This window comes from Sinohyriopsis cumingii, chromosome 16, assembly GCF_028554795.1.
Source record: "Sinohyriopsis cumingii isolate HCF-2022 chromosome 16, ASM2855479v2, whole genome shotgun sequence".
NCBI lineage: Eukaryota > Metazoa > Mollusca > Bivalvia > Unionida > Unionidae > Sinohyriopsis > Sinohyriopsis cumingii.
The window spans coordinates 38410937-38433980 of NC_142976.1; the positions used below are offsets into that span (position 1 = coordinate 38410937).

The 23044-nt window shown below is 36.1% G+C and overlaps 1 protein-coding gene across 6 annotated transcripts in view; it reads right to left on the bottom strand.

The window, feature by feature from the left end:
- The window catches only part of LOC149780242 (dynamin-1-like), a 129506-nt gene that overhangs the window by 34166 nt on the left and 72296 nt on the right, over window positions 1–23044 (bottom strand). For 4 of the 6 annotated variants that reach the window (XR_016415034.1, XM_089937014.1, XM_089937013.1 and 1 more), the window contains exons 13-15: window positions 21755–21867; window positions 7018–7147; window positions 4681–4830 (exon numbers count right to left, since the gene is read on the bottom strand). Coding sequence is in view for 5 of the 6 variants with exons in the window: in XM_089937014.1 (XP_089793140.1) it covers window positions 4681–4830; window positions 7018–7147; window positions 21755–21867 (393 nt within the window). In the remaining variant the exon portion in view is untranslated. Of the gene's footprint in view, window positions 1–4680; window positions 4831–7017; window positions 7148–17122; window positions 17233–21754; window positions 21868–23044 lie in introns of all 6 variants that reach the window. The other 2 variants (XM_089937015.1, XM_089937016.1) reach the window with 2 other exon arrangements.

Below are 23044 nucleotides of genomic sequence, written 5' to 3' on the forward strand. Positions count from 1 at the left end.
GTGAGAATGGCATGGATCCAGAAATATGTGGACGGGTAGACAAGTGCAGAAAATTTAGCTGACAGTAACATTACTGTAATCTTTATGTACATAAATGCTGATATAGCTAGGGCTTTAGTAATATGAACTACAGAAATGGCTAAGGCCTTATTAATATGAACTACAAAAATGGCTAAGGCCTTTGTAATACGAACTACAGAAATGGCTAAGGCCTTTGTAATATGAACTACAGAAATGGCTAAGGCCTTTGTAATATGAACTACAGGTATGGCTAAGGCTTTTGTAATATGAACTACAGGTATGGCTAAGGTCTTACTAATATGAACTACAGATATGGCTAAGGTCTTACTAATATGAACTATGATCAAAAAAAAAAGAATGTTTAGGGACTTTATCAGTGATTCTGCCACCAAGTAATATGTAGAGAGAGGGTTTAGAGAGCTCAAGATTGTGAATTATAATGGCTGATGTGTGGTGGAAGTAGATGACAGTTCTGTAAAATCAAGGTACACTATTAAAAATTTATAATAATTTTTTTGTATTTATCTTTTAAAATACTTTAACTAAAACCTTCACTTTTTGTCATCTTCAACCCCATATTCCCATTCAAAGGATTTCTGGCCTCAATATCAAAGGCAACCAAAATATTTGGGCCTGGCAACCTATAATTGGACATAGCTGTAAAAATGTTCAAATGAGTCACCCTATGGTTAGACCATTCTAAGAAAGAAATCAAAAATGTAGTTTTGGTGGGTGGTAAAACTAATTTTAGTTATGTAATACATAACCATAAACAACCCTTTTCCACTGACAAAACATAGATCTCACTCCTCCTCACCAGTGCTAAGGAGAGAAGAAGAAATGTCTGTTGGGCTAGGTGTCTGAAGGAAGATTCACTCAAAGTTTCATAAGGGGGTTCTGATACCATGCAAACAAAACAACATGAGTTTCATCTGGGCATGTAGCATCATGCCACATTATCCTGACACTAGGCCGACCAGTCCTAGCACTATCCACTTAATGCTGGCACCTAGTGAGGCAGCTGTTAGTACCATTCTTATAAGTCTTTGGTATGACTCAGCTGGGGTTTGAACATGCAACCTCTCGCATCTGAGGTGGATGCTCTAACCACTAGGCCACCAGATCAGTCCAAATGCAGTTGTCAATCTTGCTCAAAAATGGGTCTTAGCAGATCATGAAGGTGGAAAATCTGAGGACTCTTGTGTAAGAGGGACACCCTGAGCTGCATCAGCAGGTCCCTGTTCAGAATTAATCTCCTGGGTTCATTGACCAGCAGGTTGAGTAGCTCACTGAACCATGACTTTTAGGACTATAGCTAAGCTATAAAGATGATCTGAGGCATGGATATCCTGACTTGGTGGAGAACCTACAGAGTTATTTTGAAGGATCGGAAGTCAAAAGTGTACTGATAACCCCACTCAGACTGAAGATATCCACCACCCTGGCCATCTGATCAGGTACTGAAAAGACACGAACAGAAGGCTGTTGGTCAGTCTTTGTAGTCAACATGTCTGCTACTGGCCTACCCAGCAGTTGAAAAAATGACTTTTCTATCAACTGGTGTAGAAACCATTCTAAAAGTACCATTCATCAGTCCCATCTAGACAGGATGTCTGCTAGGATATTCCTTTTGTCTGGAATATGATGGACTATTTAAGTGATCTCTGAGGAGACTGCCCATCAGCGGATGTTCTAGACTTCAACATAAAGAGAAGGAATATGTGTACCTCGTTGATGACTATGGTATTCTACAAATGATGTGCTTACCAAAGCAACCATCACACAAAGACACCTTAGGAGAGTGACACAGCAGTGTTGTGTTTGGAACATTGCTGCACTGATCAATGCATAAAATCACTTCTTCCCTACACCACAGTCCCTGAAGAACTAACCCTTTTAGCTCAGAGTGAGTTCCCCATCCTGAATCTGATGAGTTGGCGTACAGAAAGATGAAGGGTTTGGTGCTATGAAATCAGGCTCTGATCAAGAACCAATCCTAATCAAGCTAACAACTGAAGAACCAATCCCAATCAAGCTAACAACTGAAGAACCAATCCCAATCAAGCTAACAACTTTGGTGGTGATGAAAACTGTACCCATGGGGAATCTGAACCTATGCCAAGTCCTTGTGCAGTTTCCAGTTTACTATAGGCAGGAACTGGAGAGGCTGCAAGTGATGTCTCTCTAGAGGAACTTGATTTATAGCTTCATTCAGAGTTTAAAAGAGAGGTAAAGGCAAGCCAAAAACAAAGTCTTGGCTATAAGACCTGTTGAGGGGGACAGAATCTAAGCAGTCTTGCCTGAGCGAAAACAAATTCTGCATTGATTAGTGAGGAAATACATCTGATTTACACTAAACCCTGAGAATGGACAAGATCTGACTTATCTTTGCTAAGAATTAGACTCAGACAAGTTGCCATCCAACAATATAGGAATTGGGCCTTTAGAAGAGTATCTCTGAGGATGTTATCCATCAACCAGTCATAAAAATAATGGCAGCTTGGAATTCCTAAAGACCTCAAGTAAGCCACTATTATCACCAACACCCTTGTAAAGGCTCTGGGGGTATATGTGAGGCCAAACAAAAGACCCCAAAACTGAAATGCCTCCTTGACAAGACAAAATGGGAGGTATCCTGTGAGGTGGTACAATGGGGATGTGATGGCATGCATCTTGCAGATTTATGGTGACTGCCCAGTTATGGAGTCTTCTGGTGACCCTGACCAAGGCAGTAGTTTCCATTTTGATGTGTTCTTCATGAAGAAATTTGTTTAAGGCATAAAGACCGATGATAAGTTGAAACTTTTCACCTTTATTTTCAACTAAAAGATCTTGGAACAGAAACCCAGACTTCAGTTATTTGCCACCAAATCAATTGTGCCCTTCCCTTATATGAACCAGCTTGTGAAAGGAAATGGAAGTCCATGAGAGGTACATGGTTAACAGAAATAAAGCTGATAACTACCCTTTAAAGTATAAAGAACACACACATCGCCCGTGACACCCAATCAGTCCCAATGACTACTTCATTTAGCAAAGAAATAGATGGGAGTATTGAACTGGGGCAGCTTGTGTGGATCTTGCAGTTGGCCCAGTCTAAAAACTTCGGAGGCAGGACCATCTATTGAACAGGGTGAGTGGGCTTCTTGGCTAGTTTCAATGGGTCCAAAGTCATGGACTTGAACTGGTGTTGCTGGTTCCTCATATCCCGCAATGCTAGGAGAGGATAAGATCCCTGATGAGTATCTCCACATCAAGTGGCACAGCCCTTAAAAGATTCTTGTTTTAGTCCAGCAAGTCCTAGACATCTCCAAGGAGGCATCACTGCAGTGGTGGAGAACTCACCTAGAATGTGCTGTGGACATTGATAGAACATGCCTAAACATTTTTGGAACATCATCAAGTTAGTGTTGAAAAACCGCTGGAGAAAATAATTCCTCTTTCAAAAGACTGAAGGCAGCAGTCAAATTTAAGTCTGCAAGAGAAGCCATCATCACCTGGTTTCAAGTTTTTACTTCTAAAGCTTCCAAGGATTCTACCAGGAGTCAGGCCTAGGTCTATGCTGATATCCTTACTTTGCAAGCACTGGAGTCCTAGTTCCAGATGGCTTGGGGCACATATCTGGGGAAAGAAGTTGTTAGTTATTGTCTTATCAAAAATCTATACTTCCTCCTCCTCCAATCCCTGACTCAAAGAGATGAAAAGAAGCAGGGGATTCTAATGGACAGAAAGGTCCTGTCACAGCTGGTTCTTCTGGGAACTCAGTTGGGTCCACCAGAATGGAAAGAGTATTATTATTCATAATTTTCTGAGGTGAGACAGGACTCCTTGGCAAATGAGCTCAATGTGTAAGTCATCCAGAAATTCTGGTGAAGGTACATGGTTGATAACTGAAATTTAGTGCAGAAAACTATTTTTCTTCTTTCAGTCATAGTGACATTTAACTTTTGACCCCCAAATGGACTGGCTTCTTTCTTAACCTAAGTGTAAGACATCCAAAAAGTATGATCCTTTTCTGTCATTTATAATCAATGATATTGTGCACAAACCATTTGGCTTCTTCTTGCCAGAGTGAAACTGACCTTGTACATTTTGATCCCCAAACTGATTGGCTTCTTCATTACCACAGGTGCAAACCATTCACAGGGTTTGGTCCAGATAAATGACATAGAACCAATGTTACTGTGCAGAAACCATTTTTATTCTTCAGTCACAATGACCTTGACCTTTGGCCTTTTTTTTTTAATCCTTAGCCCAACTGAAAGTTATCCACAAAGTCTGGTAAATGTTGATGGTGGAGAGTTTAAATTATTGCACAAAAAACATTTTTCTTCTTTCAATCACAGTGACCATGACCAATTTACTCCAAAATTGGTAGGGTTCTTACTTAGCCCAGGTGCATGCCATCCACAAAGTCTGGTAACTGTTGATTATGGATAACTCAAGTTACCGTGTGGAAGACATCTTTTTGCAGACAGTCCTAATGACTGTGCCGTTTTGACTTAAAATCAAAAGGGTTCATCTTTATGCCAACTGCAAGATATCCACAACATTAGTAACAAACAGTTGGATGGACAGATAGGTGAGAGAGAAAAATTAACATTTTATGCTGTGCATTATGATGGGTGTAAAAAGGGACTATAATTACATATCTCTTACATTTCTGACAATCATGTGCATGATGACTTTTGGGACCAAGTCTCTTTCTGTCTTTATGACAATTTTGGTGTAAGAGTCCACGAGGTTTCTAATTGTCTCCACTTGTCGCTCAAGCTGTGGATCTGTGGATGTCAAGTCATCCTTGGCTTGCTAAAAATTAATGAATAAATATATATGTACACAACATACATACATTGTTTGATATTTGTATTGTCTAAGTGTTTAAAAAAAGAGAAAAAAATCAATTAAATGCAAGTTTTGCACTACAGTTATCATGCTGGCAACCAATATAAAATATGAAGCCTAATATATATAGGGAACAGTACTGTACTTTTGACAAGGTGTTTTTGTAACATGGAGTTTACCTGGCTAATTGTGCTGTCAGATGACCTTCAAAAGAAGGAACAGAAGTTAAACACAGATTCTGAACATTAATGATAACAAGAAGTATTAGTAATGGCTGCATCATCCAAGGCTGAGCTCACTACGATCATCTCGCTGGGCATTCAACAGAGGAACCCACGTTGGAAACCAAAGTATGGAGCATGGGCAATCAGTAGTATGGAGAATGGGCAATTAGTAGTATGGAGAATGGGCAATCAGTAGTATGGAGAATGGGCAATTAGTAGTATGGAGAGGGCAATTAGTAGTATGGAGAATGGGCAATCAGTAGTATGGACAATGGGGAATTAGTAGTATGGAGAATGGGCAATTAGCAGTATGGAGAATGGGGAATTAGTAGTATGGAGAATGGGCAATCAGTAGTATGGAGAATGGGCCATCAGTAGCATGGAGAATGGGCAATCAGTAGTATGGAGAATGGGCGATTAGTGATATGGAGAATGGACAATTAGTAGTATGGAAAATGGGCAATCAGTGGTATGGAGAATGGGCAATCAGTAGTATGGAGAATGGGTGATTAGTAGTATGGAGAATGGGCAAACAGTAGTATGGAGAATGGGCAATTAGAAGTATGGATAACGGGCAATTAGTAGTACGGAAAATGGGCAATTAGAAGTATGGAGAATGCGCAATCAGTAGCATGGAGAATGGGGAATTAGTAGTATGGAGAATTGGCAATCAGTAGTATAGAGAATGGGCAATCAGTAGTATGGAGAATGGGCAATCAGTAGGTGAATGGGCCATCAGTAGCATGGAGAATGGGCAATTAGTAGTATGGAGAACAGGCAATTAGTAGTACGGAGAATGGGCAATTAGTAGTATGGAGAATGGGCAATCAGTGGTATGGAGAATGGGCAATCAGTGGTATGGTGAATGAGCAATCAGTAGTATGAAGAATGGGCAATTAGTATGGAGAATGGGCAATTAGTAGTATGAAGAATGGGCAATTAGGAGTATGGAGAATGGGTGATTAGTGGTATGGAGAATGTGCAATTAGTAGTATGGAGAATAGGCAATTAGTAGTATGAAGAATGGGCAATTAGAAGTATGGAGAATGGGTGATTAGTGGTATGGATAATGGGCAATTAGTAGTATGGAGAATGGGCAATCAGTGGTATGGTGAATGAGCAATCAGTAGTATGAAGAATGGGCAATTAGTAGTATGGAGAATGGGTGATTAGTGGTATGGAGAATGGGTAATTAGTAGTATGGAGAATGGGCAACTGGTAGTATGTAGAATGGGCGATCAGTGGAATGGAGAATGGGCAAACAGTAGTATGGAGAAAGGGCAATTTGTAGTATGGAAAATAGGCAATTAGTAGTATGGAGAATGGGTGATTAGTGGTATGGAGAATGGACAATTAGTAGTATGGAGAATGGGCAATCAGTAGTATAGAGAATGGGCAATCAGTAGACACAGACCCTCCAAATGATGACTTGTAATGTTAGCCATCCAAATTGTTCAAGGTCTCATCAGTATAAAGGTGCATTACAATTCTGGTTAAAATGTAGCATTCCTTAATCAAGTTATACACTGAAACCATCAGCGACAGATAAGCTATCAGGGGCCATAACTCTTCAAAAGGAAACTATGAAACACTGGAAATTAAATTCACTAAAGGTCTCATCAATATAAAGCTGCAGGCAGGATATTTTTAAGCTCTAAGAATCCTTGGTAAAATAATGCTGCACAAACCAAAGTTGGGGGGAATATATAAAATATGTTAGAGAACATTCTTAGGGCTGTTCCAGTAAAGCATACCTTGGGACCTAAGGAAGGCACTTTTGATTTGGGGGTTCTCACCCATAGATGCACTTTACAATTTTCTTATCATTTTAATATTAACTCAAAAAAATGATAGTACTTTGACAAATACATTTTTTTAAAACTGACTTCCCTGGGTACCATGTATGTTTATATGGAACAGCCCTTACTGCTTCTGATTTTTCCTCTTGTGACCTATCAGGGTACACTCCAGCCCGCAAGAAGGATGCCTTCCAACTATCAACTTCCTCCTGACTCTCTGCTGACAACTCCAGCTGTTTATAGTCTTTGTATACATTTCTACAACAAAGATAAGAAACATTTACATTATATTGTGCCATCAGAAAAATAGGACAATGAGGAAAGAATTCCCTTGATATGCCAACCTTTTTTAGTATTACTGAAACATCAGTTACTATGTCTAATGTGTGTGTGTGTGTTGGATTTTCATGTCTAATTTCATCTCTAATCTGAAAAATTCTGATAATTTGTTAATTAATGAAACAGTCTTGAAATCATTTAGTCCATTACCCTCACCTTTTTGCAACAAATTTTTTCCAGCAGAGAGACTCCATTTTAACAAATAGATTTGCAACATACAGATTTTGCACAGACTGACTTTAAATACATATAAAATATGTCAAGAGTTAGAAAACTGAGAAAATCAACCTCACATAATGTGTTAATAAATTTTAGTTAATACTTTCCTCTATGTTTACCAGACTACTAGGGTGTTATCTTGATATCACTTATGATAAAACAATGTAGAAATTTTCTTTCTCAACAAAGCAGCACTAACTACACCAAGGTTACACTGTATGAGATGAAAACTCATATTAATGTAAAACAAGAATGTCAGGTTTAAAATACTGGAATCTGTAATATTTCAATTTGTTATATTAATTAAACATATACATATTTGTCATAATTAAACCTACTTCCTAGTCATTTTTCCCACCATGTGACACAGTGAAGTCCATCATGAAAGGTTAGTCAAACCTGTCATGTTACATGTTGAGAACTAAGCAGATGTGATTTCTGACAGTCAATATTCTGCTACATTATTAAACAAGCACTTAAATACACTTCTGCAAAGGAATTAAACCAGAATATGCGAGCATTTCAGTGTTCTGCATAACATGGTGTTTAAGCTATTGTTCACAGATGTTAAATTTTATCAAACCAAAAATTCTGAATCAGACAGAAGAGATTGCAATTACATAATTTCAGGTTACAAAAAGAATGACTTCTTCAAAATCAAAATGATTGACATCTCCACATCATCAGTGGTTATTTTTTTCAAAACTAGGAATAATATATAAAATTTATCTTTCTGATGAAAATTTTCAGTTAGCCAAACCTGTCAAAAGCAGCCACCCATGGGAAAATGCAAAACTGGTTTTTTTGTGCACAGGTGACCTCTGTATGCAGGTTCACCTTTCCGACTTGGTTTCTGAACAAATATCATGCATCAGATACCATTATCATTAGCAGCAGTAGCAAAAGCAGTAAAAAAAAAGACGTCTGGCTTGTGTGAGAAGCCTGTGATAAATAGGGAATGAAAGAAGCCTTATGTAGCTATTGTTATTAACACATGAACTGAAACAAAGTCAGATTGTTTACCTACTGAATAACCCCTGACACTAGGGAAAAGGGATCTAACTGGTATCACCCCTCAAAGATTAACTCTTTCATCAGAGACAGCTTTAATTCACAAGCAAATAATGAAGATTTCAAGCTACTGCATAAATGTCACGCCAAAACAAATGGCTACCATCATGTCAGATGTCATAAGACAACTGGTTTTCCCACAATCCAGCATAAAATTGCTTTGACCCTCTTCGCTAATGATAAAAACCGACTGTTTGAATCTGACACCTTCAAGTTACTTTGATAATGTGACTGGAGTACAGTGATTACAAGTAAGATGAGAAATGTTTACAAATCAATTCATGCCTTTATCTAAGCAATGCCCTGAAGCAAGTTTAGTCTGAATATATTGAGTGTTCCAGTGACAGCTCAAAGCAGTTTAGAAACCATTGTCTGGTAAAGAAACACCTAGCCACTGACCGCAGAAAATAGGTGACCGACTGGTCACCTTTACAGATCATTCATACATCTCACTTCCATCTGTGTGGGTTCAAGTCTCAGTTTGACTAATGTAGGTATGTGAGAAAGCTTGCAAGCAGCATCGTATTGGTCAGTGGTCTTTACTGGGGTCTTCCTGGGTTTTTTCACCAACAAATAAACTGGCCACCGTGTATACTATCATGTGCTGAAAACCTGACAAAACCAAACCAAACCAGACCATTATATACATGAATGTTATATAGGATATTTGCCTTGAGAGGAATATAGGATGGCTAGTGAGAATAGATTACTGCTATACAGAGGTGACAGTTTGGTTGTTGTTGTTCTAGGGTTTAATGCCATTTTTCAGCACAAGATAGGCTATACATGGCGGTCAGTATAACTGGTGGAGGAAGAACCCTGGAAAACCTAGGGAAGAACCACCGACCCATGAGAAGCTACTGGCAGGCTTTCCCACGTACCCACACTAGCCGAGCCTTGGACTCGAACCCACGCAGACAGAGATGAGATGGCAGTGATCCGGAACGGTGAGCGCTTTAGACCACTCTGCCACTCGGGGCCCCAGGTGACAGTTTGGACAGGTTTGACTAATTTAAAATTTTACAACATTAACAAAGAAAACAATGTTTTTACTTAATAGAGAGAAACGACTGCTGTTTATTTCATTGGTATTTATCTTGATATTTTTTATATATCTTTGTATTTCTGTATTTTAACAATTTTCCATCTATACAGTTGAACCCAAATAAAATTAAAAGCATGATTTAAAACTACAAACAGAATCTAAAGTTTTGGTAATACAAGCAATTAGAACTACAATCATTTAAATGAGTATAAAGAATGATAGCTGTACAATTTAATAATGACAATGTACGTGATGGGTGTTTATATACATCCCCTCTGCCTTTTCTGCACTGGCTATTAACATAGCCAATTGCAACAATCAACAGAAGTGATTAAAGAAATCTGAGCCATTCACACAAGACAAAAATAAAATAAACTTTCTGCCTTACCTGTTCTACTGTTGTACAATATTTAACAAAACTTGCAAACCTGTTAGAGCAAGAGATATAGGAAACCACAACGTATTGTTTACCCATGGTGAGTAGCACTCTCCAAGATGAATACACCCATCAAGTTTCATAACTGTAGACAACAAGTGTCAAAAAAACTGAGCTAAATGCAAAACCTTAGCACAATCACTGCTATATGAAAGTGGGACACTGTGTTTCCTGACAAAGTAGAGGGTTGAGAATAAAAAATAAAAAACTTGGTATCAGAACTGGAGGTCAAATAAAAAACTGTGTGTCTCTGATGCAAAAATGAGAATAAAGGGAATCACTGTGTGACCTACATTTTCCTGCATTCCATAGTATCTTCCATGATGAATACATCCATCAAGTTTCATGATGCTACTTACAACATTGTCACTGTGACCTACTTTTGTATACGGTTTACCAATTAAGTTTCAGAACTGTAAATGAAAGAGTTTCAGAAAAGAAAATAAATGCATAAACTTGATGCAATCACTGGAGTACACAAAGTTGGCAACTGTGACCTAATTTTGCCCATAGTTAGTACTCTACTTGATGCCTATACCCACCAATATATATGATTTTACAGTGTCAGAGAAAATGATCAGTGTAAGAGTTTGACATAATTTCTGGAGCATGAAAGTGTGTCACTGTGTATGTTCCAACCTGAATACATCCATAAAAAATGTCATGCCTGTACATACAAGCATCAGAGTAACTTAGCTAAATGCAAAAAACTTAATGCAGTCATGGGAACATTAAAAGGTCACTGTGACCCCCTTTTGCATGCTGTGTGTAGTACCCTCCAAGATGAACACATCTATCAAAGTTTTATGTAAAATATAGTGTCAGAAAAATGCTAAATAGAAATACTTAACGCTGATGCTTATGCAAATGATAATGACACGGCCATCAGTAAAGTGCTCTCTATGTCTTGTCTGTCCTTCACATGAGACAAAATGCAGTCAAGATAAACCACTGATATCTAAATGCAAAACTATGGATTATTAATCAATCATTAGTCAGTTAGCAGTCTGCTAAATAGCACTGCTATTCCAATTAAGTGATTTGGCAAAGCATCAGTTTTCAGTGAAAGAGTAATTAATGAATTCTGAGTAATTAACTACAATTTTTGTCATAAATTTTGGTCAAAATTCAGTTCTGCAGCATTCCAATTATTTTAGAGATTTTTTTTAAAATCCCCCATTTCATGTGGACAGGTTGATCTTTATTTTGACTGATTATTAATCAATCAATGATAGAAACTGACGATTGATCATTAAAATGTATCTGATTCTCAACATTATAATGTAGATTTTACAAAACATAGTTCACAGTAAAAGTACACAAAAAACTATCCAACTGGATTATTTGTCAGGATGGCATAAAACCAAATTGAACTGATTTCTTGCCTGTATTTTAACTATCAGTTAAGTTCTGAGAAAACAATGTACTGTAGCTCACATAAGTCACAGCTATTTATCTCAGCTGCTCTTATTCTCTGTTGCTCTGATATCATCAAAGTCCTGTACCAACTGCTGCAATTAAGACATAAATAGCCACTGCAGAAAAACCCAAGGTATTCCAAATCTCCACATAATGGAGTACATTGTCAAAATTACTGTACATGTCACTATTAAGTATAAAAAGTGCAGGAATCATTTTAGAAGTGCAAGAGTAAACATCTGCTTCATATATAGATAAATAATTCTATAATAATAAATGCAGATATTTAGTTCTATAATAATATATACAGCTATATAATTCTACAACATGCCATAACAATGGATGATGTCAGCTGTCTGATTAATACAATACAGAGCACCACCACCTAAATATGGTAACTTTTCAACAAAGTTTTAAGAGGACCTGTTCAGAAGAAAAAGAATGTTTTAAATGCACAAAACAATACAATCTGTGATAAATATAAATACTCCACACACACACACGTACCAAAACTCTCTCAAGAATGTGATATCTAATGTGTATTAATACATAAATTCAGTCAATCAGTTTAGGATAATAGCCAATAGTCTTACTTAAAAAGGTCAAGTATTGCTGGACAATCACTATAACCTCAGTTTTGTTAAGAATTTCAAAGTACCATGTATATATTCGGTAATATGTCATATTTCATTGTGAATCAAAATTATGGAGTGAATCATCTTATATATATATATATATATATATATATATATATATATATATATAGGAGATGTCTTTATCAGCAGACAGTCATTACATCCAGACAGACAAAGTTATCATATATAAATTGGACCATCAGAACTTGCCCTTAATGGAAGCTGCTTCAGGACAAGAAGTCTATGATGCATCATGTAACTAGGTCATTAGATGCTATGATAGAATGTTTCCTCAACAATGAAATTACAAATATTCAAAGATGATCTTATGCAACTGAAGTATGCCCACAATAAACTGCACATCAGGGAATCATCAATTTCATAAAAGAAAACATTACAGATGAGACAAAATGCATAATTAAGGAAATATCATATTAAATAAGGAAATATCAAACTGTATGCAAGTTGATGTCAATTACATGTACAATTCTGGATTAAATCATTTTTTATCTGCAGAAGATAAAGGTGGACTCAAGTACATTTGGGATATTTTTAAACTGGAAAACAAAGTTAATGGGTATTAATGAATAACCAAATAACTATAATGAACATTAGATACTTAATATCAGCAAACAGTTCACATCCAGGACTAACCTAAAGGTAGAACAAACGTGATTATGGTCCTTGCTGAATCATCAAAAGAATTGACAAGTTACAAATAATACTTCCATATAAGTGTTGAACTATTCATAACATTTAAAAGGGGGAGGTATAATGTCCCCCTTTGATTTAAAATATAAAGCATTAAAAACAGTGTAATCTAATGACACCTAATGAAAGGAAACTTTCATTTTGGAAAGAAAGAATAAAGTTCACTGCTCATCAAGCTGAATTCATTAGGTTTTCCACTGGAAGTACAGCTGACTTCTTGGATTAGTAGTGATGTTATTATTTTGGTAGAATTACTTTTACATCTGGGAGATACCCGGTTGGAAACTAATGATGTCATGACATCTTTTCCAAATATGGTTACAGCAGGTTTGACTACAGCTGGAAGCTGTTCTTTCTGTATATCCTGTGAATGTATGACCTTCCTCAGAGAATTACAGGTAATTTCATATTATAAAGCTGTGAATCCTTCATTCGGTCAAATCTGAATTTAATGTCACAGTCTTTAGTGTAGAAAGAGAAATGGGTAAGATCAAACATTTGTACCCATGTATAAATGCCGTGCTTACAACACATGCAACTGATCAATGTACACATTATCAGAATCAATGGTGTTTATTATACTTTTTGGTAGTCCCATTCAACCAGCCAAGATGGCCACTGTGATGACCATGATGGATATCAGATAGGTACCAATTTTATTAAGGCCAACCAGACACTGTAAGACCTCTTCCAGTGAAAACGCCAGGCTGATATGACTTTCCATTCAATACAAGTTGCAATAGAAAGATTTTCAAGATGGCCACCTTCAGTGGCCATACTGGATGTCAGATCAGTACCATTTTCATTAGGGACCAATCAAAATTTTTTACTGAAAACTCTACGCTGATATGACCATTAATTCAGGACAATAAATATTGAAAAGATTTTCAAGCTGGTCACTGTGGCAGCCTTAATGGATGTCCAGGTGGAACCATTATCATTTAGGACTAACGAGACCATGTGATGACTGTGTAAAGTTTCAAGGCAATCTTCCATGTGGTTTAGAAGGAGTAGTGATAACATACTTGTGCTAACAGATAGATGTATGATAAGCTCTTCTAGTTTATGACCTGCAGAGCTAGCAATTTACTTCTTTGGATTTGATGGGTTAGGATTGGAAACTGAAAAGTGAGAATAGTAAAAAGTAACATGATGGTTGTTGAAATCAGATTGAAATGAGCTCTGTGTCATGCTGTCTTCCGAGTGTAAAGAAATTCTGCCTGTCAGGTACCAGTCACCTAATTAATTCACCCTTTTGTGAGCCAAAGAGAATCTTAATAATATTATCTTACATACAAGTTTGATAAACATCTGCTCAAAATAAGGATTTCAAAGCGTTATCAGCCACAGTAGATGTATGCTAAAATACCAACAGTTTTGTTTTACAGACAATCAAGCTATATGATATTATATGCATTAAAAATTGCTATTATTTACTTGATGTATATGTAGTAATCTAGACAGATTAAGAAGTATCTCCTTGTAAGGAGGCACTGCATAGAAGACATTTGTTATATTATTATAAATGAATTTTAGATAGAGGTCATATGATGTGCGAAGACATCTACAAAAAAGTTGCTATAAGTAGTTTTTGAAAGAAAGCACTGAATTCAGAGTTGTGGTTATACATTGCCTAACAATTTGTGTTACTATTACAATATTTCTCTCATGATAAAACCAGGGAGTCAACCTATAAATGTATCAACAGGTTTGGGTAGGCTTTATATCCGACAAAGACATTTATGGTAAATTGATGCCAAACTTTTGTAATGATGAGGATGGAATTATCACTGGATTTTTCACAGATTATGCATAGAATATCTAGAATTTTAAATGTATGATGAAAATATTATTTTGTGGGCATTAAAAGTAATTTGATTATAAAACAAACTATAAAGGTATGAAGTATTTCCACAACTCTGGAGAAATGAAAGGTGCCATTCCATTAGCAAGGTGATGAAAATTCACACAAGTAGAATTCAATCAAAATGCTATATACAGTTATAGTCATATACTCATCTATGGGTCTTGTCCTACATAAATTCTATGAGGAGCCACAGTAGCTAAGTTGGTAGAGAATTAGTCACATAATCCATGGGTCATGAATTTAATACCTGCCCAGGCCACCCTGGGTCGGTTGCCTCGTTGTCCTTGGGAAAGGCACATAGCTACCATATCCTTGGCAGGATACAGCCAAAGGTTGAAGTGCCATTAAAAACCAATCAACATAAACTTTTACAAACAGCAACATACTGTACATTATGACAAATATTACTTTCACCCTGGATTTTATTCTCAAAGGTGATTTTTGTTATGTAGAAACCCATCAAGGATAAGAGGACAATTCTACTACAAGACCATACTCACTAGATTTGACAACTGAGGTTTGTAGAGTTTTCTCGTGATAACATGTAAGCAAAGAAATCACAAATGTCAAGGATAAATGAGAGCCTGGACAATAAATTCCTTTAAAGTTGACAAAGCTGAGTTCGCAAAATCATGTCCAAACTATAGCAATGGCTGGCAATATAAATTCCCCTTGCGTTTACCTGCATAATCGAAACTACTCTCCTTCAATGTCCTTATCTCCACGCCTAAAGAATTGCATATGGTTTATTGTTTTTATATAAAATGTTTCTGTTGCTAATTAAGAAATTGTTCATGTTCCTGATTGATTACACAGACTTACTGGAGGATTTGAGAAAGTCTTTGGAACATTCAGGTTCAAACTTGCCATAATACTCTAGCAAGCAATGCCACAAAAACAACCACATATGATGCCTATAAAATTATAAGGAGGTGGTGGCCTATTGGTCAACACATTGCCCTCTGATGCCACAGATCCAAGGTGTGAATCCTGGTGGAGGAAAGAAGCTCTGTTTCTAAACACTTTGATTACTGAGAGGTATGATGCTAAACAGTATCTATCCATCTGATGGAGATATCAATAGCAGTCCTTGTGCTGGTACAGTGCATCCTGAGCAGTTCAAGTTTCTTCCCCAGGTATTCAAAAGAAGTAGGTGCCTGTGCCCATCATGGTGGTTCTCCATGCCCCGCAGCCATTCCACAAACCTTGGTTATTACACCCAGTGAGCACGGTCCTTGGTTCTTACAGGTGTTTCTGAATAACAAACCTCAATTCTGAGTAGAAAAGTTTCATAGGTTTGGCGTATGTAGCCCACAATACTCAATATATGACCATGTGTCAGTAATTGGTAAATTCGTAACTAATCCTATGATCTACTGGACAGACCTGCAGACAGAGACCAATAGATAAGCATACGAGTATAAAAGCCATTTCATGCCCTGCATAGAGCCTCACTTTCCAATGTAGTCAAGTACAGGTAATAATGGTATTCTATCAACTAAGTACAGGAAGGCAAAAGTTCTTATTTTTAGGCTGGGACAACTTGAAAATTTTGCTGGACAAGAGCAAATTGTGCTACTTGCTCAGAATGTTACAAAAATATGAAAAATCAAGATTTTTTGAATTTTCATGAAAATATCTAATACAAAATTTATCAATTTTCATAGCCCACTGCAAAGCAAAACCACTGCTTTGGAAAAAAAAGTAAGTTGTTTTAGACGATGCTTTGAGAAGCTGAATATCTTGTTTTGATCTCCAATTGCCTTTGCACTAAGTAACTTAGTTGTATTGTTGTGCCACAAAACACCAACCAAACCAAACAGCCTTCCTATTTTACACAAATAAATATTAAAGAGAACAAAATACATTTCCACACAAAAAAATAATTTTGTTTTAGAGACAGGCCAGGTTGGCCACTGTGTAGTGTCTCTCTCTCAGTCACTTTCTGCCAGTTGCCTTTGCACAATAGTCTTCCATGTGTTTATGTGTCCTTTAACACCATCCAAAGCAGTTTTTTTCCACCATTAACATCATTAAAGAAAGAATCTAATCAAAGATCCAAAAGAATAAGATATGTGAACAATATGGCCTTAATTCATTATAGCTGCTCTGGAACTAGGACCAAAAATTAAACTCAAGATCCAATTATAAGAAGACCCTGATGGGTGCTTACACAGTGGTGACGTTCTGATACATCAATCAAATTCCAGCTTTCATTTTTCTAACTGTGAAAAACATTATCCAGAGCACATTGTTATCAATGATAAATCTCCTGAATAAAAAAATGTATTGATTTTTCAGATAGACTACCAACAATAAGTGGATCAGAAAATCCAATGGCCACCAGAACTTTAACTTGTATCAGTGCCTGTTAGATCTCCACTATGTTCTAATTCTTGATTTTAATCACACTGGATCCATATAACAACTGTATTAATAATTGTGTACCAAACGTTATGTTAGTATACATTACAAAATTCATCATACCTACCTGAAATTGGGATTAAATAATGCAAACATATGTTTGGATGTAAAAATCCCTCCCTCTACATCACGTAACTTCAAGCCATCAAGGGGTAACATGTATCGCTTCTCTGCTTCCTGAGGACAAGAAACAGAACCCCACAAATTAGAAAAGAATCTGAAAACATGCCCAATATCAACCCGTGCTGTTCTGTAGTAATCAGTGCTCCATTGCACTGACAGATCTGCACTTTCTTCAAAAGAATTAGATTAGACCTAAGAGATAGTTTATACAAGCTGATATCAACTGGTCTTTAACACTGGTCAAGTTTTTCTTAGCAACAAAAACACAAGGTGAAAGGCACAATCCCCAAATTAGCTACAGTACAACACTCCCTCACTATAAGGCCTTCATTATAACATGGCTGAAAGTCATAATCCCCAAATCTGATACTGTACAATATTCCATCACTATAAGGCCTTTATTATAACATGACTGAAAGTCATAATCCCCAAATTAGATACTGTACAATATTCCATCACTATAAGGCCTTCATTATAACATGGGTGAAAGTCATAATACCCAAATTAGATACTGTACAATATCCCATCACTTAAAGGCTTTCATTATAACTTGGTTCCTGTTATAAGACATGTATGGTCATACACTACATTTATTTAAGTAGTAAAATTACATGTATCATGTACTTTACTATAAGGTAGTCCCACAACTTGGTGTATATCTCTGTCCTTACATAATGAGTGGGTACTGAACTTGTGTATAGCTATGTCCTTACATTAATGAGTGGGTACTGAACTTGTGTATATCTATGTTCTTACATTACTGAGTGGGTACTGTACCTGGTGTATATCTATGTTTTTACATAATGAGTGGGTACTGAACTTGGTGTATATCTATGTCCTCACATTAATGAGTGAGTACTGAACTTGGTATATATGTATGTCCTTACATAATGAGTGGGTACTGCACTTGTGTATATCTATGTCCTTACATTAATGAGTGGGTACTGAACTTGTGTATAGCTATGTCCTTACATTAATGAGTGGGTACTGAACTTGGTGTACATCTATGTCCTCACATTAATGAGTGAGTACTGAACTTGTGTACACCTATGTCCTTACATTAATGAGTGGGTACTGAACATGGTATATATCTATGTCCTTACATTAATGAGTGGGTATTGAACTTGGTGTATATCTATGTCCTCGCATTAATGAGTGAGTACTGAACTTGGTGTATATCTATGTCCTCACATTAATGTGCGAGTACTGAACTTGGTATATATCTATGTCCTTACATAATGAGTGGGTACTGCACTTGTGTATATCTATGTTCTTACATTACTGAGTGGGTACTGTACCTGGTGTATATCTATGTTTTTACATAATGAGTGGGTACTGAACTTGGTGTATATCTATGTCCTCGCATTAATGAGTGAGTACTGAACTTGGTGTATATCTATGTCCTCACATTAATGAGTGAGTACTGAACTAGGTATATATGTATGTCCTTACATAATGAGTGGGTACTGCACTTGTGTATATCTATGTCCTTACATTAATGAGTGGGTACTGAACTTGGTGTATATCTGTGTCCATAAATTAATGAGTGGGTACTGAACTTGGTGTATATCTATGTCCTTACATTAATGAGTGAGTACTGAACTTGTGTATATCTATGTCCTTACATTAATGAGTAATGAACTTGGTGCATATCTATGTCCTTACATTAATGAGTGGGTACTGAACTTGGTGTATGTCTGTGTCCTTACATTAATGAGTAATGAACTTGGTGTATATCTATGTCCTTAAATTAATGAGTGAGTACTGAACTTGTGTATATCTATGTCCTTACATTAATGAGTGAGTACTGAACTTGGTATATATCTGTGTCCTTAAATTAATGAGTGGGTACTGAACTTGGTGTATATCTATGTCCTTACATTAATGAGTGGGTACTGAACTTGGTGTATATCTATGTCCTTACATTAATGAGTGAGTACTGAACTTGGTATATATCTGTGTCCTTAAATTAATGAGTGGGTACTGAACTTGGTGTATATCTATGTCCTTACATTAATGAGTGAGTACTGAACTTGTGTATATCTATGTCCTTACATTAATGAGTAATGAACCTGGTGCATATCTATGTCCTTACATTAATGAGTGGGTACTGAACTTGGTGTATATCTGTGTCCTTACATTAATGAGTAATGAACTTGGTGTATATCTATGTCCTTAAATTAATGAGTGAGTACTGAACTTGTGTACATCTATGTCCTTACATTAATGAGTGGGTACTGAACTTGGTGTATATCTATGTCCTTACATTAATGAGTAATGAACTTGGTGCATATCTATGTCCTTAAATTAATGAGTGGGTACTGAACTTGGTGCATATCTATATCCTTACATTAATGAGTGAGTACTGAACTTGTGTATATCTATGTCCTTACATTAATGAGTGGGTACTGAACATGGTGTATATCTATGTCCTCACATTAATCAGTGAGTACTGAACTTGGTGTATATCTATGTCCTTACATTAATGAGTAATTAACTTGGTGCATATCTATGTCCTTAAATTGATGAGTGGGTACTGAACTTGTGTATATCTCTGTCCTTACATTAATGAGTGGGTACTGAACTTGGTGTATATCTATGTCCTAACATTAATGAGTGGGTACTGAACTTGGTGTATATCTATGTCCTCACATTAATGAGTGGGTACTGAACTTGGTGTATATCTATGTCCTTACATTAATGAGTGAGAACTGTAATTGGTGTATATCTATGTCCTTACATTAATGAGTGGGTACTGAACTTGGTGTATATCTATGTTCTTACATTACAGAGTGGGTACTAAACTTGGTGTATATCTATGTCCTTACATTAACGAGTGAGTACCGAACTTGGTGCATATCTATGTCCTTACATTAATGAGTGGGTACTAATGAGTGAGTACTGAACTTGGTGTATATCTATGTCCTTACATTAATGAGTGAGTACTGAACTTGTGTATATCTATGTCCTTACATTAATGAGTGGGTCCTGAACATGGTGTATATCTATGTCCTTACATTAATGAATGGGTACTCAACTTGGTCTATATATATATCCTTACACTAATGAGTGAGTACTCAACTTGGTTTATATATATGTCCTTAAATTAATGAGTGAGTACTGAACTTGGTGTATATATATATGTCCTTAAATTAATGATTACTGAACTTAGTGTATATCTATGTCCTTAAACATTAACCCCTGCCGATGAGTTTACGTGGCAGGAGGTAGTAGCCTACTGCCAAGCTCTGTAGTGTCAAGGTCATGCAAGATACACTAAAGTGGGCGGTACTGTAAAAAAGTAAATAAATGTAGCTCTACAATGATACCAAATAATCTGGAAGTTCTAGTTGCACTACAAAATACAGAGGGAAAAACCTCATTTTTTACACCCAATTTTTTTTCCACCCAAAAGTCATGGACTCTCCCTATGTGGTCAAGGAGAAGCCCTAATTTTACTATTACACTTTATCAAACTCAAGGGGGATGGGGAATCTGATGGGGGTGGGGCATCATCCAGTTCATAGTGAGTGCTTCTGACTTTCATAAATTTTGGTTACTTAAAAATTCAAATGTGTGTCAATGCAACATTGGCTGTCAGCTTGTATGAACTTTCTTTAATCTGAAAATTAGTCAAAAATGAAACTTTCTTAAAATAATAGTGAATACTATATTTTATGGGGAAAAAATACTTACCAAAGTATGGAACAAATTCTGAGTTATGAAACAACTAGTAAATGTGAAAAGAAAATCATTGATACAAATTAATTATTAGTAAAATATTTTACAGAAAAAAGATCCCCAATGTATGTAGTTTACATTAAAAATACAATCTGAATTTCACCAGCTCAAGAAGTATCCCATATAAAATTAAAAACCATTACCAGGCTTTCAAACACATTTTTTGGGAATGAACTTTCTGCTATACATTCATAAAACAAGGTAAACAAAATCTCTTCAAATGTAAGTAAACAATCATTCTTTTTTATCCAGAGAAGGAATAATTATAGAGAAATTATATTTTTACAAGATTTTTCTAACTCCCTTTCCCTCCCAGCCTTTGAAACAAAAACATTTTCATTATAACTGGAGAACCACAGATATATTTTTGTCTTTATGCAGAAAGAGATTCTTGTTACCAAACTCAGGTTATCACAGCTAGGACTTCTGAAAACCTGAAAATAATTATTATTAATTAATCCTGAAAAAAGTTACTGTACATATAAAATGGACCATGCCAGGTGAATGAAGTAATAAATGACCTGTGGAAGAAAAAAATATATGAAGCTAATACTCTATAAAAAACAAACAAACAAAATAATAAAGAAAGATATATACAGCAATTTATATGCATATATTCTAAAATATTCCATTTTTAACTTCACATTAGCATGAAGTTAAACAAACTGAAAAGAAAACAAAAATATAAACCTACTGCATCAGAAAACACCTTACCTATAAATAAATTCAAAAACCTGATACAAAACTTTTGCTATCAAGTTTCAGAACTGGACAAATTCCATTTAAAACATTATCTCTTTAGCTATGAAAAAGCCATGGTAGTTTTATTTCCCACCTGTTTTCTGTATTGAAGAGTCCAATAACCTTTTTCTTGCTAAGAATTCCGCTATCTGCTAGGTCCCGTAGTTTTAAATTATCCAAGGGCAGCATATACTTCTTATCCTTCTCCTAAAACGTTAGAGCGGAGTGCAATAGTTTTAATAAGGTGACAACTGTCAAACATTATTGACCATGCATGCAGTGAGGAAGCATTGATTAACTTCATTGTATCTGAATCTGACCCCAAAACGATAGCAAGGATTGTTTATTCAAGTGTGATCTGAGTTCATCTGTCCTTGAGATAATAAAAAAAATACATGCTCAAAAACATACTACTGAATGTTAGCTCATTGTTTACTTGCACATGAAGACGCAAAAAAGCAAATTAAAAGCTTTCTCTAAGTGCGCTACAAATTAAAATCTAAATGTATCTTTGTCTACAATACATGTATATAGATTATTCAATCTTAACCTCAAAATGGGTAAAAACAAAAGGGAGACAACTCTTCACTTTGGCTACAATCTGCCACAAGACTATGAGAAGACAAACAACTGACAAATCAAATATAATGATGGCGTTGTAAGAACCTAAAGTGAATGAAATTATCAAAATAAGTAAGCCCAAAGTTTTCTGTAAAATGATTCAGACACTTCTTACAAATGTTAATTTGTTTCAATGTGTGTTCTTTGCAGAAACAAACTTCAGCATCAATACCACTAAAAATAAAATATGATGGTTTTATTTTATACAAAATAAACTCTGGACCAAGAAAACATTAGAACCATCAATATATTCTGAAGTGCAGACATTCCTCGGGAAAGTAAAAAAAAGAGAGAGTTCAAGATCTATAAGAAAAACTGACAATAGTTGATAAACTTGTTGTTGTCTCCGCTATCGATCCCAACAGAGATGAAGCTCGGCATTACATACTGTGAGGAGTTGTCCCAAATGTAGCATCACTACACAAACTGCAGGCTTTACGCTGTATTAGCTACATTGACACAACATGCAACACATATATTATTTGTTACAGTGCTGTTAGGACTGGGTCATTGCTTTTCACAACTGAATGCATGTCATGGATATATATATGACATACAACACATGCACATCTATATGCCATATCATGAGCAGTAAGTTTGAAATATAATTAAAGCTCTCTAACAAGCTTAACATCCAAAAACTGCTTCCTCTTTCAGGCTGATAATTCTTTCCGAGTAGCATGAAGATGGGAGTTTTCCAGGCCACCATAACCCAACCAACCCCCTTTCCAGTCTTTACACTTCCCCGGACCATAGTGAAATT